This window comes from Adiantum capillus-veneris, chromosome 29 (genome assembly GCF_014529385.1).
Source record: "Adiantum capillus-veneris isolate H3 chromosome 29, ASM1452938v2, whole genome shotgun sequence".
Lineage (NCBI taxonomy): Eukaryota > Viridiplantae > Streptophyta > Polypodiopsida > Polypodiales > Pteridaceae > Adiantum > Adiantum capillus-veneris.
The window spans coordinates 17,465,439-17,482,940 of NC_140959.1; the positions used below are offsets into that span (position 1 = coordinate 17,465,439).

The following is a 17,502-nucleotide window of genomic DNA, read 5'->3' on the forward strand; positions in this document are numbered from 1 at the left end:
TCTATATAGTGGTTCTCCAAGGAGCCTGGGGTCCAAAATTTTGACTGTGTAGTGGGCAAAAAGCTTTTTTTTAAACCATAACTCTTAGCTCGTGCAAAATTTTTCTCATGAAACCAAGAGAAAAAATCTTGTAAATGATGTGTTTAATCTCTCGTTTAAAAGGTTTTGCTTGATTCATAGTGGTTTGTAAGATATGACCAAAACAGTGTTTCTATTGCTTACATGACATGAAACGTAAAGCGTTTTTTATGTGCACACATGAACATCAAAACATCATGTGCATAAATCAGTGTGCTAAACACGATGAACAAGCATGGAGAAACCTCATACACACCCGAAAAGTCCATACATACCCTTGTATACAAAAAAACATCCATCGAGAGATAGCTACTCAAAAAACGGAATAGAGTGAGAAAGAGATGATGGATATGGAGCTTAGAGATTCTTACCATGCTTTAGGATTGATTTTAGGATGTCAAGATGCCTCTTGCTTTGCCACAAGAGAGCGGTGATGAGAGCTATGTACAGGTTTTCACCACGAAGTCGTTGTAGAGTGCGCACAACGTGAAAAGAGAAGAGGAGATAGTAAGCAAGTAGAGAGAGAATTTTCTTCTTCTTCTTCTTCCCGCGAATAAGAGAGAAGATCTTATGGAGATGGTGATGGAGAGCTTGCACCACTCCGTATAATAGATACGGTGAGTCCCAAGCCAAGAGGTAGTGCTACCACTTCTGTAAGGTTTAGTTGCACAACTTTTGGAACTTTTCTAAAAACATGGCATTGCTTTTGGCAATGAGCTCTCCCACTTACTATTCCATTTTTGCAGTGAGAATTGACTAATTGGATAGTATTTTGGCAACTAATGTGACCATGACTAGATTATGCTGCATCGTGATGCCCCAACATAATTATGACTTTTTTTTATACTACCTCAACGTATTTATAGTGTCTCTTTTTATAAAAATAATTCCTGTAAAATATCATTTAATCCCGTTTTTTCTTCGGGTGGTCGTTTTTAAATCCGACTGACTAAAAATAATATTTTTTTTCTTTTATATCATTCTAAAAAGTACGTTGTTTTTCAAAACGCCGAAAAGTGAAAAAAGCTAAAAATAGCATAAAAAGGAAAAAAATTCACGGATTCCCCCTCATCCATCGAAATAAGAAACAAACTCGCTTTTCACTAAAAAACACTAAAATTCATGAAAAACTAAAAATAGCGTGAAAACATCCAAAAAATAGATTTTTACAAAATTGAACCATAGCTTCCGTGGGACTCATAGATTAAGGATCTGGTAGTGCTTTTTGCAAGAAAGCATGAAAAAGCAAAAAGAAAAGGTGGATTTTTTTCAAAATTGACCAAATGTCCATCTGACCTATCAAAACATGAAAATGACCTTGCTTTTCACTTTAGAACCTTACAACACTACCAACCAAGCATTCTAAAACTTAATATCATGAAGCAAGTATTATAATACATTTTTCTTATTTTTACCAAAAATCAAGAATCTTATATCTCCCACACTTGAAAAATTTGAGGTGTCCTCACCTCAATATGAAATCTAGTTACATCATCGTATTCCTAAGCATCATCTTTCTCAGGATATGTTGATTATTTAACAAGGTGTTCAATAATGGTCCAATTACGAGGAGATTTAGTTCTACTTTGAAGAATTGCTTTAGGGTATCCTTCAAAAGTTCCATCGATGGAAGCAGACAATAGAGAATCATCAAGAATGTGATTTGGATCAGGTACATACCCCTTGAGTAAGCTGAATTGAAAACATCATGTACCTTTATGTGCAGTGGTAACAAGAGGCTGTAAGCCTGATCATTGATTCTCTCTATGATTACAAAAGGTCCACAATATTTGGCACTAGGCTTCTTACATTGACCCATTGATAAAGAGCTACGTTTAGATTTCACTCTCAAAAATTCTATATATCCTTCTTCAAAGAGTCGAATAGATTGTTTAGGTCCAGTGTAACTCTTTTGACTATCTTGAGCAGTCTTTATGTCTTGTCGTATGAGATCCTTCTCCAATTGCATTTCATATGACATATCTTTGGATGCTTTAATTTTTATAAGAGGGTCTATCCATCTTAGTGGAGTAAGACACCCTTTTCCATATAATGCTTGGAAAAGAGACATTCTAATTGAGCTATACACAAATTCAACCAAATACAAATATCTTGTACATTTAATCTATTCATGCATACAACAATATCTCAACATATCCTCAATAATTTGGTTGATTCTCTCTATTTGCCCATCTATTTGAGGGTGATAAGAAGTACTTAAGGCCAATTGGGTTCCTGTAACTAAGAATAAGGATTAAACTTGAGGTGAACTTTGCATCACAATTCAAAATTATACAATGCGGTAAGCCATTCTCCAATGGGGGTCACTTTGTAAATTGTGTATATCATGTGCATTCAATGACTATTTCTAAATCTCCTTATCTATGAATTTTTGATAAATAAGATACACTCTTTTCCTATTCAATCTATAAATTGTTTTTCAATTCTATTTTGCGATATCCTTTTTTATGTGAAAATATAAGCAAAAAAGAGATTTAGCAATCCCTTCTGATTCACTCACATGATAGTCACATAATTATTAAGTGACCCCCCTAAGAAGCCATGATACATGAAGACAACTTTCATGAAAACTTGAGATATATCCTTAGCCGTAAATTTTGTATTGATTGAAAAAAATGGGTCATCTTTGTAAGCATATCATCCACAAAAATAGAGTCATATCCCACAGATGTAGGAAGTTCTGTAATGAAATCCATGGATATGCATTCCCCTTTCATCTATGGTGCATCAATAGGTTGAAGCTTACCAAGGTATCGAACTCGTTCAATTTTAATATGTTGACACATTAAACATCTTCTAACATAGTTCAACACATCATGCTTTAGTCCTAGCCAAAATTAAACTCTTCCTTATGGTAGTATAAGTTTTTATATGACCTGGATGTCTTGCAATAGGTATATCATGAGATTCCTGTAGTTTCTAAAGTTTGAGCGCACCATGATTTGGGATATAAAGATGGCTGTTGGAATAAAGATCATTGTCTTCAACATGGAAGCCTTTGATCTACCTTTCTTGTTTCTCTATGCGATTATTTAAGCTCATTAAATACAAAATATTTGCGTAATATAGATCCTGAGGCATACTTTCACGAATAAGGTCAATTAAAGAGGTAGTAGAGGTTGTGATAGCTGCTACAATACTCTGTTTTCTTAAAGAATCAGCCAATAAGTTTTCCTCTCTACGTTTATATTCAATCCCAAAATCATATTTGCATAATAACTCCATCCATATTTGTTGTTGTATATTAAGACCAAGTTGGGTGTATATCCACTTGAGGCTCTTATGATATGTATGTAATTCAAATCTCCTTCCAACATGATAATGCCATCATACTTTAAGAGCACAAACAACGGACAACATTTTCAAATCATGCATAGGATAATTTAAATCATGAGTATGTAACCTACAAGATTCATAAGATACTGGCCTTCCTTCTTGTGATAGAATGCCATCAATTTCTTGTCCACTTGCATCAGTGAGCACAATGAATGTCTTTGAGAAGTTTGGAAGTTGTACTATTGGAGCATTCAACAAAGCTGGCTTCTTTGTGTTTCTCAAAGATATATTGAGCATGTTCATTACAAGTAAACACTTTAGTCTTTTTAAGGGTATTAGTCAGTGGATATGCAATCGTAGCATAGCCTTCAATAAAAGTACGATACCATCATGTTGAACAAACAAATCCATGTAGTTATTTGAAAAATTTAGGTGTAGGCCAAGCTCCAATATCCTCAATCTTACTTGGATCAGAAGAAACATCGTCCTTGGATAGAATATATCCCAAGTAGTCCACTTTGTCAGTGAAGAAGGTGCATTTTCTATGCTTAGTATAAAGTTGATTCTGCCGTAGAAGCTCAAGTAATCATCATACATGTTGTTCATGTTCTTCTATGTTCTTTCAGTAAACCAGAATATCATCAACGAAGATAAGAAAAAGATCATTCTCTAAACACATCAGTCATAAGATTATTAAAAGTTGTAGGAGCATTCATAAGTCCAAAAGTTATGACTCTAAACTCATAATGTCCAAATCAAGTTTTGAAACTTGTCTTTGGTATATCTTCCTCTTTGATTCAGATTTGATAATACCCTATCTTAAGATCAATTTTTGTGAACATAGAAGTTCCATGTAATTGATCAAGTAACTCATCAATCCTTGGTATTGCATACTTATTCTTAACTATTACCTAATTAAATTCACAATAATCAATACAAAGATGTAGAGTACCATCCTTATTTTGATTAAAAAGAACAGGAGAACTCCATGGAGAAACACTAGGTCAAATGAAGCCTTGTTCAATAACTTGAGTGAGTTGATCTTTGATTTTTGCAGACTCATGCACTAAGGAGTAGCTAGTTGAGCTCCTAGGATAATCTCTATTGCATGATCAACTTAGTCTTAGGTGATAACTATGAAATATTGTCAGGAAATATATCATCAAATTTTATCAACCATTTGGGTTCAGCTGTGTCTCGTTTCCTTTTTGCAGGGTTAAGCTATACTGCATAAATCATTTCATTCTTTTTGTAGCCCTTCATTAGTTTGGTAAATTTCACTTGTTGAACTTTAGGTTTCTTCCATTTTCCAATAACTGTACCTTTGGATTTTCACTCATTAACAAAAGTCAATGAAGCATTTTTGCAATGTATGTGAGCACCATTGACCTCAAGACAATCCATTCTTAGAATTCCTTCATAGACTCCTATGGATAAGACTTCAAAATGAGCTGAAGTTGTGACCATCTAGAAAAAAATTCAAGTTACTCAAAACTTAACCTTCCTACCCATAGCTAATTCCATTGTAAGGTATAAATCAGGGTGTTCAAGAAGAATGAGGTTTCTAATGCATTTAAGAGAGATGAAAGAATGTGTACTCCCAGAATCAATCAATAAGGTTAAATGGTTACCTTGATACTCTGTTGGGTTTGAATCAATGAAAATTGTTCATTCGCTCCTAAATGTTCTATCACAACATGAACATATACATTTTCTTGATTCCCTTCACCTCTAGCACCTTGAGCTCTATTGGTCTGGACTATTCCTTGAGGTCTTTGATTTCCTCCTCCTCCTCTTGGATGAGGTTGGAGGTTGAAGTTAGTCCCATTGTTGTCCTTGTTGTTTGGTGGCCCATTTTGCACAACAGGTGGGTTTCTTGGTATAAATTTCCCTTGGTTTTCAGGAGTTCTTTGACTTTGGTTGAAGTTATGCTGGTCTAGGTCTAATATTTTTGAATTTCCTATTTGGGTTGAAGTCTTTGGGTTCATAATTATCCACCAATCCTATGAAGATTGAATTTTTGAATGGGTAGTCTCTGAATTGATCGTCAAGTCAATTCAAGTATAACATATGCTCCATTGGTTAGCCTTGCTCTTTGATAGACCATCTCTCATTTGGGCCCCTTAACCATTGGCCCCGTGTTGAGATAGATCTATAAGCACATGTCTATATCTTAACCCTTGTTCTCGTGTATTCTCCCACATTAAGTGATCAGTTTAATATGAGAAAATCATTTGGGTTGGATAGATATTAATTTTTATGACATTACCTCTCTCTTGAAATCATAGTTGTCCTCGACTATGAGGTAGAGATGGTAAAGTCTCACCCATTAGTCCATTGGTCTTAGCGGGTAGAGGATCCATTTTTACCCTACGACATCATTCCAGAGTGGATGACTAATCCACTTGGTGCTTGAGAGACATTGTTTGCCGCAAGCATGTCTGCTCTTTTTAGTCCATATCATACTTCCAAAGTAGAGTGACAAGGTCTACTTGGTGTTTGGGAGACGTAGTCACCACAAACATGATCCTAAGTATGCATACTTTAAAATTTGTGCACAAAACATAAAAAGAGAGTCTTATAAGACAAAAACATTGATCATTTAAAATTCATTTCTTTTACATTTGCTTACTCTTTTGTGTCATTGTAAGAATCATTAACAAGGTTCATATTATCCTTAAGCCATGTTCTTTGCATGCATTTAGCATCTTTGAAAGGATAATTAAATAAGATACTGTCAGTAATCTTACCATTTCTTAATACCTTGTCTTCTTGTTGAAGGATGAACTTGGGTTGGAGCTCCTCTGCTTCATCCTCGATCTGTGGCGGGTCTTCATTTGTGTGTAATTTGCCTTAGATGAACCTTGGGAAAAGTTAGTAAGACCCAACTTTTTTTTTATTTATAAGGATAAGGCTCTTTTGTGCCTAACGGCAGGAGCCTCTTTTGCCTAGCTAATAAATGGATATAGCCTGTTTAATCTTGTAAAAAGATTCTTTTTGATCTCGGCTATACTCTTTTGCAATGAAGATCTTCCCAGGTATCTTAAGCTACAAGGGACTTTCGGATCTTCCGTCTTTAGCCTTGAAAGGTAGTTTCTCCTTAGAAGTATGTTCATTTTGAGCATTGATCTACTTCGAATCACAGGCTTTTAGTAGATCAAGGGTTATTAGTTTTGTATCTTTTGGCCATCCATTGTAATAGTAGGCCGACATAAGAGGGTTACTCCAGTTCTGATAGAGATTCTATCAAAAATTAATGATCATGGTAGGATTTCTATCCAACACTATTAGATGTTGGCAAGCCATGGTCCTTTTTTCATACTTCATCTTTTGGTATACCATACATTTTGAAACATTCTCTTGTATGTTATTGTTTCTTGGTAAGCCAATACAAGTATGCTTTTACTCCTAGCAGAGCAAATTCAAATTCCTTTTTGCCCCGCATATGGAAGGAGCATGGGAACCAAGGAAGATATAGCCTATTGAGGTATGGAAGATAACCATCCTTTTACGTGAGTGGTTCTTTTTCTTCCATTTGTAAGGCTATTATCATATCCCTAAAGTCTGGGTTAGAAGCATATTTAACTATCATAAAACATAGCTCATTGTAAGTTGCTATTGATATCCTATCTACCCTTGGCCATTGGGAAAGTGCATCGGCTACATGATTGTGCTTGCCAGCAATGTGAGCAAAGTAGAATTTAAGTTGCAAAAAGAAATTTTCCTACCTCATTTGATTGTCCGAGAGCTTGGTTTGCATCATGAATGGAGTCCGCAAGAAGTACTTCCATGTGTCTAGAGCATTTAAAACAGCTCATAGGTCCTTTTGTATATGACCAACATTCTCTTATTGGAGTTGAGTCTTTGAATCTCGTATGCTATGGTATTCCCTTCTTGAAGCAAAGTTTTGCTCAAAGGCAATCATCCAGGCATTACATTGGACCTCAAATATCTTTGAGAGATCCCATAAGTTGAGAAATAAGTTTCTCTTTAAACTTTTTAGAAGTATTTTTCTCTCTTTGCGGTCCATGTATACTTAACGTTCTTTTTTGTTAAGTCATGTATTGGACCTACTTTAAGCATGGATTTTTCCTATGAATCATCTTTAGTATGCACTCATACCTTTAGAGCTTTGCAACTCATGTAGATTCCTTGGATTAGGCCATCTTTTATTACCTCTACTTTTTGTGGATCCATAGAAATACCACCTTTAGAGATAATGTGACCTAAGTATTGAATCTCTCTCGAAACTTACCAGTCCATGTTATTGCCTTTTTGAACTCCTCTTGTGGAGCTTGTAAAGCTCAATAAGGAGGCTTATTAGGCAATGAGCTTCATGGTAAAATCTCCATTGTATGGCCATTGTCCCCTCATTGTGGAGATAGCTCACGGGGGTATCATCATTAAAAACATTTTGGAATCCATTTAGGAATTTAGACAATTCTAATTCCTCTTGATTCCCGTTTTTTTTTTAATTATTTATTTAATAATATTGTTATTGGTTGAAACATTAAATTCATTTATAGACTTTCTAACAGAAATCATATATATGAAAATATAAATTTTCATTAACTTGTGAAAGCATGCATATTTACAAGGGATAGGATACTACCCGACTCATAAACATGTATGTACATATCTTCTAGCATAGGAAAAACAAAAGCCTTTTTCTATAAGCATCCTCTTTTGGAGTTTCCAACATAGAAACTCAAGGTGGCTTGTTGCGTGCATTTCTTTGGGGACAAGCACGATAGACATGCCCTTGTTGTCCACACTTGTTGCATTTGTTATCCTTACGATAACACTCTAGCTCTATTGCAGAGAGTTTATTCTTACCTTTATAGACTCCTTTCTCCTTAACTTTGTTATCGGTGTTGCTAGAGTTGCCTTTGGAGGAAGTTTGAGCATTAGTCCTCCCTCTAGGCTCATTTTGATCCTTCACTTCCATGGTTTTAGAGTTTTTCTTAACCCCTTGTTGGGAATCGATTTGAGAGGAGACCATAGTATGGTGTATGACCGCCGATATGGTATTAGGCCTTTGTGAGTTAATATACTCGGCCTTCTCTTCAGAAATACCCGCACATAATTGTTGCTCTTGCTCCCCAAAGTCTATCTTTTTGTAGATAGTGGCTTTGAGAAATAAATCCCAAAACTTATCTACATACTTTTGGATAGACTCATAGGGAGAGAGTTTCAAGTTTTGCCATTCTGTGAGGACATTTTCTTGAGCGTTGCTTGCCAGAAACTGTTTTATGATGGAGGCTCTTAAGGCCTTCCATGTCTTTGGAGCTTTTCTTTGGGCTTGTAGGCTATCCCACCATTGTCGAGCGGAACTTTGGTAATGCATAGATACTTGACGCAGTTTAGAGGACTCTATGAAGCCCTCATCACCAAAGGCCGCATCAAGCTGTTGGATGAATGCCAAGACCTTGTCCATAGCACCAAAGGTGCGAGCATAGGCAAGGAAAGTGGTGTTCTTCCCTCCCTCTTTGAACTTATTTAGCTTCTTGGACCTTCTCCATACCGGATAGAACTTGCAATGGCCTTTCCTCTTGGGCTCTTTGAGAGAAGAGCCGCTACCTTCATTGGAATATGAGGAAGTTGGGCTCCTCGTGAGAGGGAACTTTTTTCCACGCGCGCCGGCGGTCCCTCCTTGCCCCTAGCGCCCCCACATGGGCTGTCCCTCATGCGGCCCGGCGGTCCACGTTCCCATTTCTAACCTAACTCCCGCTAACCTAACTTCTCACCGTGGACGGCACTTGAGGGGGACCGAGGCCCCGTTTGGTGAATTGCCCCTCTCCGCGGCCATGCTCCCCGTGGGCCGATATGACGACTCGTGGACCCGTCGCTCCTGTGGACAAAACATGACTCCGGGAGCCCCCGAAAGACTCTATGCAAGTAAGAGCCCCGCTTGGGCCGTGGCCGGGTCCCCGGGGGTCCCGTGGTCCAAAACGGCCCGGGACGCAACCGCGGGGCCGTTTCGGCGTTTTGATAAGATTTTGGAACCGCGGCTCCTGGAAGGGACCGACGGTGACTCCTTGAGAGGGATTTCTACCTCAAGGACATGGGGCTTGGGTGGTTTGCCTGAGCGCCCCGAATTAAAGGACTTATAAGGAAGTAGTACTCCACTCTTGGTGAACCGTGCGCATCCTGCCGGGGTAGCCAAGAGGGGGCCGGTTGTTCAACCGGAGCCGGGGTGGCAGTCCTCACGTCCATAAAACCATTTACCCATTCTAGGTTGAAGTTAGGTTAACCCAGTCTTCAGAGGCGCTGGAGAGGCCTCCGTCCCTTTGTAATCAACTTTTTGAATCAATACAAAGCGCCCGTCACGGGCTTGTTTCAACAATCTTGTCTCGCGCGTCCCTTTGAAATACTTGCTCAACTTGTTGTGAAGTCGGCTAACTTGTGTTCAGGTGAAGGATCGGCGAACGCGCGCGGCCCCTAAGTTCCATTTACGGGCCGCTCTTCAGGGTCCCGTAACACTTGGTATCAGAGCTAGAAATTCAAAAGCTGGTCTATGCCTAACAGAGGGGGACAAAGACCCGCCGAAAGTGACTCCAGCAGCACTCCCCTACCCGCCGCAAGATTAGAAGAAATTGCAGTGGACGGTGTAATTGACTCTTGGGAGTATTCCAGGTGGATACGTTCTCAAGGGAGACTACAACGCCTAGACCCTATCAGTGAAGCCGGGCCAGAGTTTGAGTCCGCGCCTTCGTCACCCAACGAAATGAGTCACGCGGATGGAGACTCATTTCATGGGGAGAGGAACGACCCTCCCCGCAATGACAGAATGGAAAGGTGGGAGGCTATACTAGAGTCTCAAGCCGCGCTGGTTCAACAGCTCGTACAGGTAAGTCTGCTGAATGCTCAAAATGCCACAGCAGACAAAGGAAAAGGGCCGGCAAGCACGTCGGGAGCTCCCGCGAGTGGGAGTGATGGGATGGGGAGTTTCAAGCCTATCAAACCCACTCCCTACTCAGGGCAACGGGACTCAATGATACTGGAGAAATGGATCCGCGACACAGAGAGTTTCTACCGCACAAGCAAAATGGAAGAACATTTATGGACATCCGTGGTGTCTCATTTCTTAGCAGAGGACGCTTACAGTTGGTTCCTCCTAGAAGAAAGGAAAAACCCCTACATGTCATGGACCCGCCTCAAGGCTGAGATGCGGGACTACTTCGTTCCGAAGAATGAAGACTTCAGACACTTAGACGAATGGAGGACCATCACCCAAGGCGAAAGCAAGCTGCAGGAGTATGTGTCCAAATACAGGCAGTCCATGCTGAAAGTGGAACAGATGACTTGGGAGAGAGTGAGACTCCATGGTTTCCTATATGGGCTCAAGGACTGGGCCCGTAGGGAGATCGAAAAGCAGAATCCGGTCGACTACATGGCAGCGCTGGCCATGGCAGAAAGGCTAGTGGACTCAAACTTGCGCCGAAAGGGGGCCACCAACACAAAGTCTGGGGGAAGTGGGAATACCCCTTCCAACTCGAACAAAAATCAGTCTTCAGCTGGGCCCCAAAGGAGTGAGCCCGCAGGCAGCTTGTCAAACCAACCCCGACTGTACGGGAACTTTCGCAACAATGCGCCAAGCAGCTACAGCGGCTCGTCGAGTAGCAGGAACTTCTCGGTGAACCAGCCTGGAGGGACCCCTCAACGGACGCTGCCTTGGAGGGCAAATCCTTCCCGCCCATGCCGTAACTGTGGGGGTCCTCACTGGGATAGTGATTGTCACAAAGCTAGCTCTCAGTCTCGAGCTCACTCCGCTTGGGCCAATGAGACCAACGCTGACAGGACAGGATCTTCACAAGTGCAGATCACTGAGATCACGGAGCAAGAGTCTGAAAGTGGAAACAGAGAGTCTACCGAAGGGACGGTCCGTGTAGGAGCCATCAAAGCTTCTCTACACTGCCTAGCAGCTCGTATCAAACCGATCCCAAATATGTATGTCAAGGCGGTGATCAACGGGCAGTCACAATTGGCGATGCTCGACTCGGGAGCGAGTCACAACATCATCTCACCATCATGTGCCAAACGCTTGGGAGTAAAGACCTGCAAGCTCGGAGGAGGACGAAGCATCTCAGTGGGCTTCGTACAAGGCGAAGACTCGAACACCGCGATGGCTTACGACGTGGCGGTCCAAGTAGGTGAATGGCGAGCCAAAGTGGACTTCATCGTCGTACCCATGGACTCCTACGACATGATGTTTGGCCTGGCCTGGTATGACTCCTACGTGATGGGGTTGTATGCCAAGGGCATGAATCAACTGATGCTGGACATGAATGGTAAGGGGGTGATTGTCCCGATCATCCGACCTATGGACACGCCTCCTGCCCGCAAGACTACTCAAGAAAAAGCTCCGCCGAAACCACAACCTTACGTGCCACCTCAAGCCCGAGGGCAGGTGAACGCAGCTCAAACTAAGACACCAACGCCGACGAAAACGGAAAAAGGGAAGACTCGAGTTAGCTGGGATGACCTAGTCCCAGACTCAATGTGGATCTCACCAAAGCAAGCAGAGAAGGCTCTCAAACAAGGGGCCCAGGTTCACTGCTGTGTGATGAAAGTAACACTAGCAGATTCAGACGAAGAGTGCACTATCGGGGATAGTCGCATCATCAAGGTGATTGAAGAATTCAAGGACGTGGTACCGCCGCAGCTTCCAGCTGGGCTACCACCTAAGCGAGCAGTAGCCCCTAAGTTCCCTCTTTCTCTCCTTTTCCTTTATTTGGTACCTCTCTTCCCTTTTGTGATAACGAGGAGGAGGACTTTGCAGTGATCTTTCCCTCTTGGGGGAAGTTGGATATCGTTGAGGCTGCTGTCTTCTTGGAGCCATATCTTTGGAAGTATTGGAAGACTCACTTCCTTCTCCTCCTATTGGTGAAGGCTCTAAAGTAGAGACTTTATCTTTCTTCTTGGATGGAGGTAAGCCCGCTAGTAAACATTTAAGCGCTTCGTATGGGTTCTCCTCTTCTCTCGCCGTAGAGAGCCCTCTCTTGGAAATCTCATGAAGAGACTTCTCAGGTGCTCTCTCTTTTGGGGGAGTTTGGATAATCCCATAACTATGAAGTTGTTGGAAAACTTCACCTTGTAGGAATGGGTTTTCCATAGCTTGTTGCAGCTTAGAAACAAGACATTTGATAAACATGGGAGCATCATTATTAGCACTTTCATGTGCAAAATCAAAGTTATCAATGTTCATTCTACTCTCTTGATTATTGTCAGCCATGTTAACAGAATTTATGTATGTACTTAGTGTATGCTTTGGCAATTCAAAACCTTAGTTGCCACTCCTCTTAGCCTTTGAAAATCGGCTCTTAAGTATCTACACCCACGGCTCAAAGTGGTTAATTATAGAGAGTAGAGGAGTAGGTCTAACATAGCAGAATTGCCAAGGGCTAGCTCCTTTCGGACTTCTTATGGCTCAATAATGGTAAAGCCGTAGGCAAGTCTAAAAAGACTCCATTATTAAGTCCAAAGCTCCCGAGGTGTGCACCATCCCCCACATAGTGGGCTTAACAAAACCGATATTAGATCCCAGTTCCGCTTACCCTATTATAATTAACAACATCAACCATTTATAGGCTACTTAAGGACCCCTCTTCTTAAGCAAGAAAAGAGAAACCAAATGCTCTAATACCAATGTTATGGGAATGGCCTATGAACTTAGAGAATAGCGGAATTTAGAGTGAGCAATTTTGAGAGCATAGAGGGTGAACTTAATTGGTAGTAGCAACTCTATCATAACACTTAATTAACTAGGCATGAACAATACTTTTACAAGAGAGAGAGTGTAGAGAATATGACAACAGTTGAGGACCGGATTTATGTGGAGCCGGTCCCCCCTCCAAAAGGCATTTGTATTATAGATTCTCTCATTAAGAGAGACTTGGTACAATACAATCTTTGTGTTCTTTGAGACCTCCTTGGCAATATGGAGATGGAAGGTTCACACACCAAGCTTTTGCATAATTTCAACAATCAATCTTAGCTTGAAAACAATCAAGAACTTGTGAACATCATTAATCTTTGTGTTCCCTAAATCATTTGAGTGCATGAAGATGTATACTTTTATGCATCAACTTGTGCTTAAAGCAATAATTAATCTACCTTGCAATACAATTAATCTACTTGCATTAAGTAATTAATCTACTTGCAATAAACCATTAGCCTTCTTGCAATAAGCATAACATGCACTTGTAGAAAGCATTAACTATCCCAAGCCTCAATCCCAAGACCTCAAACACCTTTGAAGGTGGAGAGAGCTAGCAGGGAATGAGGGTAGGGAAGAGGAAGAAGAAACATTTCATAGGAGAAAGAATTAGTTCCTCACTTATCATACTCTTGTTGCTAGCATACATAATAGCATAGTAATGAAGAAGAAGAAGATGGCAAGCTTAAGCATTGAAGCATAGCTCTTGGTTGGATTTGCATTCCATAGCCAAGAGAGTTGGTGTAGGCTCTCTACTTCTCAAGGAGCTTCGAGAAGGAGATGGAGCTCTTGCACTTTGCATAGCACCCCATGAGAGTTTTTGTGAGTGTGTGTGGGTGAGTATACCCCCTAAGCAACCCCCTAGCTTGCTTGGGTCGACCCCCCCTTGTAGCTCATGCTTGAAGCTCATTGGACCCCTCTAGGCCTAGCCAATCACAAGCAGGAGCCATTACAAGCAACAGGGGTAGCCTTGGGACAAGTGTCCCCCTTTCCCCTTTGAGAGAGAGGACTTGATAAATACAAAATCAATTAATTAAATATCCTAAATTATCATTGGACCTCTTGGGTGGCCAACCAATAGGCTTCAGGCACACCATGAGGGCAACATAAGGAGGAACTTGACAAGTGTCCTTGCTGCCTCTTCAAGATGGGGTTTCCCTTGTGTGTGTGTGTGTGTTCTCTTTCATCCCCCCCCTTGTAGGCTCGCCCCCCTCCTTGTAGGGATCTTTTTGACTTTGGATGAGCAAGCCCCTTAGTCATCAAGCATGACAAAGCACTTGAACTAGGGGGTGTTCCCACAAGCATCTCAGGCAAGCATCTCAAGGCACCTCAAGCACCTTAATCATGTAGCAAGTGAAGCACCTCAAGCATGGAGCCAGTCAAGCACCTCAAGCATCTTAATCAAGCACCTCAAGCATGTAAAGCACCTCAAGCATGTCAAGCACCTCAAGCAGGACAAGCACCTCAAGCAGGACAAGCACCTCGAGCTTAGGCCGGGTTCCCACCTCAAGCTCAGCCCTAGCTTGCCTAAGGTCAAAGGACTTTTACACACATTATTGGAGGTCTTCAATGAATCTAACCCTAAGGTCTTATGCTCCATTGGTTAGCCTTACTGTTTGATAGACCATCTCTCATTTGGGCCCCTTAACCATTGGCCCCATGTTGAGATAGATCTATAAGCACATGTCTATATCTGAACCCTTGTTCCTGTGTATTCTCCCACATTAAGTGATCAGTTTAATATGAGAAAATCATTTGGGTTGGATAGATATTAATTTTTATGACAGGCTCTAAATCAGTCGCTATATAGACCGGCTGAGGCTTTTCACATGGTTCAACGAGGTCTATCCGTTTTGCATTTTTCGGCCCATCGTAAGATTCTTGGTTTATTCTTTCCGTGACTGGTGGTGTCATGCTGATTTTTTTGTCTTGGATGGTGAATTTCCGATAGTGTGATGGTATATTCATATTTTCTTTTTCTGACTCCTCCTTACCACCATCACTATCTCCCTCTATAGTCCATACCTCCCGTAAAGACCGTTTTAGTTCTTGGTATTTCTTTTTACGCTCCAACTTGGTCCACTCTGTCTTTTGTTGTTTTTTTTTTTTTTTGGAGATTTTTGAGATTTTGTTTCTGTTTTAGCTTTCTGTATTTGTTTTATTTCCTCTTGCGTTCCTTCCCTTCGCACTCTCGAGAATCTCTCTGATATTTGGTCTTTTACACAATCCTCTGCTTTGACAAGCATTAGATAGTAAGTTTTATCTTTTATCTTGGGCATCAGGTTTTCTCTCATTTTGTTTTCTGCTTGTTTTTTCCTATATCGTTCCTCGCGTCTAGGGTGCTGATTGGCAAAATCATAAAACTTAATATTCTTTGTTTTCTCCCCACGCTCGCTTCAGCTGTCTGAACACTCGTTATCTGCATCGTTATTTACCTCAAGATGCTTAGAGGAGTTATAAAACTCTTCTGGTTCTCGTGCTTCTACAAGCTCATCTCTTCCTGGTATAATGCTTACCATGTAATAGGGTAGCACATCATAGCCATCCTTATCACAAAATTTTGTCGTTGGGCGATCTGTAATGATACGGACATCCAATGTTGCTAGCATGTGTTTCCATTCCTGAGGTTCTAAGGAATCTTCAGAAAAAGGTTCCGAATATAATCCTTGTCCTCAATCGCTCTTTCTAAGACGCATTCCTCTCTTTTTAAGCTCCCGCAACGTGAAGCTCCACACATGCATAGCTCTTTTTGTTGCCCTAACCATGCTGGGAGTTCTGACCCTGCCAATGTAGCTGAATAAAACTCTTCTACTGGTGTCTGGTTCACATCTTTATAACTATGTTCTTTCAAGTGAAATTTGGTTGTAGTCTCGCCATGTCTGAGGTATATGTGGTCGTAACCCCAATCCTGGACCATCTTTAATTGTTTCATGAATGGTCTTCCCAAGATGATCTCATAATTGTTCTTTTTGTCGAAATCGACTATTGCAAACGTATGCTGATACTCGATTCCACACGAGGTGACAATTACTTTTTCTATGAGTCCTAGAGGCTTTTCCATGAACCCGTCTGCCAATTGCAATTTCATTCTGGTAGCTCTCAAAGTCGGTTTTCCCCATTTTTTCCAAATTTTCTTAGTGGCGATAGCAACTCCTGCTCCACTGTCAAGAATAGCTTTGGAAACTACTCCTTGGAATTCTACTGGTAGCATGGTGTTTCCATCTTCTCCATCACAATATTCACCAGCCTTGTTTAAAGGTACTGGCCTAGTGTTTAGTTGAGGCCTGTCCAATTCTCTGATCCCTTCCTGAAGCTTCAAGGTGGGGTCTTTCACTCCAAATTTTTCTAAGCATTTGCCTACGGTGGTCCAGATGTTTGGTCGTAGACTTAGGAGTTCGGCTAATGTGATTGTGCATGCCACCGGGGTGGACAATAACTCAATCAACCCTTGTGAATCCATCACTCTGTTAGAAGACAGTCTTTGAGATGGGATTGCTCTCACCTAAGACTTGGCCTCATACTCTCCTAGGTAAGAGGGTAGAGTTTTTAGCGAGTCTGTTTGGCTGTGCCCAGAACTAATTGATCCATGGTCTCCCCTTTGTGAATGTATATCAAAGTTCATTTGTGATCCTGCCTCAAATTCTTTAATAGGAGGTAAGATATCATTTTTCTCTTTTCTCATGCTATTCATGTGGTAACTCGCCATGTTGGCTTCGTTGGCATCACAAATTTGCTTCCACAAGTCATCTAAACCGTTACAATCCTTACCCATTTCTACCAATGTTTTAAGTTGGAATCCCTCACTTGCCTCATCTATTGTGTTTGGCACTATGATAGGTTCTCCCCTAGACTCAGAGACATTCGTGAGTCTTTACTTCATTTCTACTTGTTTCTCTAAAGTTGGTTTGATAGGGGTTGGAGCTGGTACTTCATACCAATTTGCAGGTTTACCAAGTGGGTTTTCTATCAAAGATTGAGTTGTTTCAATCATCTTTCTACACATTTCCAACCTTTGTTTTTCTATTTCAGCATATGGATAAGTCATCCATCTTTGCTCTTGGGCTTGGTTCTTTTGAGTTTGGCTTTGTAAGCTTTTAGCAGTGCATCTAACTGCTCATTTAACTTTTTTGCCAGCATAGATCCTCTTGATCCTGCACTTTTGGGTTCTGCTATTTCCATGGGTGCTATGGTTGCCGCAGTGTGTGAGCTTAGGCTAGCGAGATCCTCTAATCGCTCTAATCTATCCGTTGTGTGTTTTAACTCCTCGTATAGAGCCGTTTACTCTTGTTCTCTCTTGGCTTTCATACGCGCCTTTCTAGCTTTCCAAGTGCTTCTCTGCTTTTTCGTTTCTGAACTTGGGGCATCGGTTTTTGGCTCTTCAATTATGGGTTCGTTGGTCATTTTTTGAG

At 41.0% G+C, this 17,502-nt stretch overlaps 1 protein-coding gene and 1 pseudogene across 1 annotated transcript; both read left to right on the plus strand.

The window, feature by feature from the left end:
- Nucleotides 1-9,047: 9,047 nt before the first annotated feature.
- Nucleotides 9,048-9,593, plus strand: LOC147418835 (uncharacterized; annotated as a pseudogene).
- Nucleotides 9,594-9,892: 299 nt separating this feature from the next.
- LOC147418836 (uncharacterized) lies at nucleotides 9,893-12,008 on the plus strand. Its single transcript, XM_086505233.1, has 2 exons — nucleotides 9,893-11,845; nucleotides 11,961-12,008. The coding sequence occupies exons 1-2, from the start codon at nucleotides 9,893-9,895 to the stop codon at nucleotides 12,006-12,008; spliced, it is 2,001 nt and encodes a 666-aa protein (XP_086361359.1).
- The last annotated feature ends 5,494 nt before the right edge of the window (nucleotides 12,009-17,502 follow it).

What these genes read in the sequence shown, in the direction of transcription:
- LOC147418836 (XM_086505233.1), top strand. Translation starts at nt 9,893, where the DNA reads ATGCCTAACAGAGGGGGACAAAGACCCGCCGAAAGTGACTCCAGCAGC. An exon ending in CGGAAAAAGGGAAGACTCGA is followed by an intron (nt 11,846 to 11,960) that starts GTTAGCTGGGAT and finishes TAACACTAGCAG; the next exon opens with ATTCAGACGAAGAGTGCACT.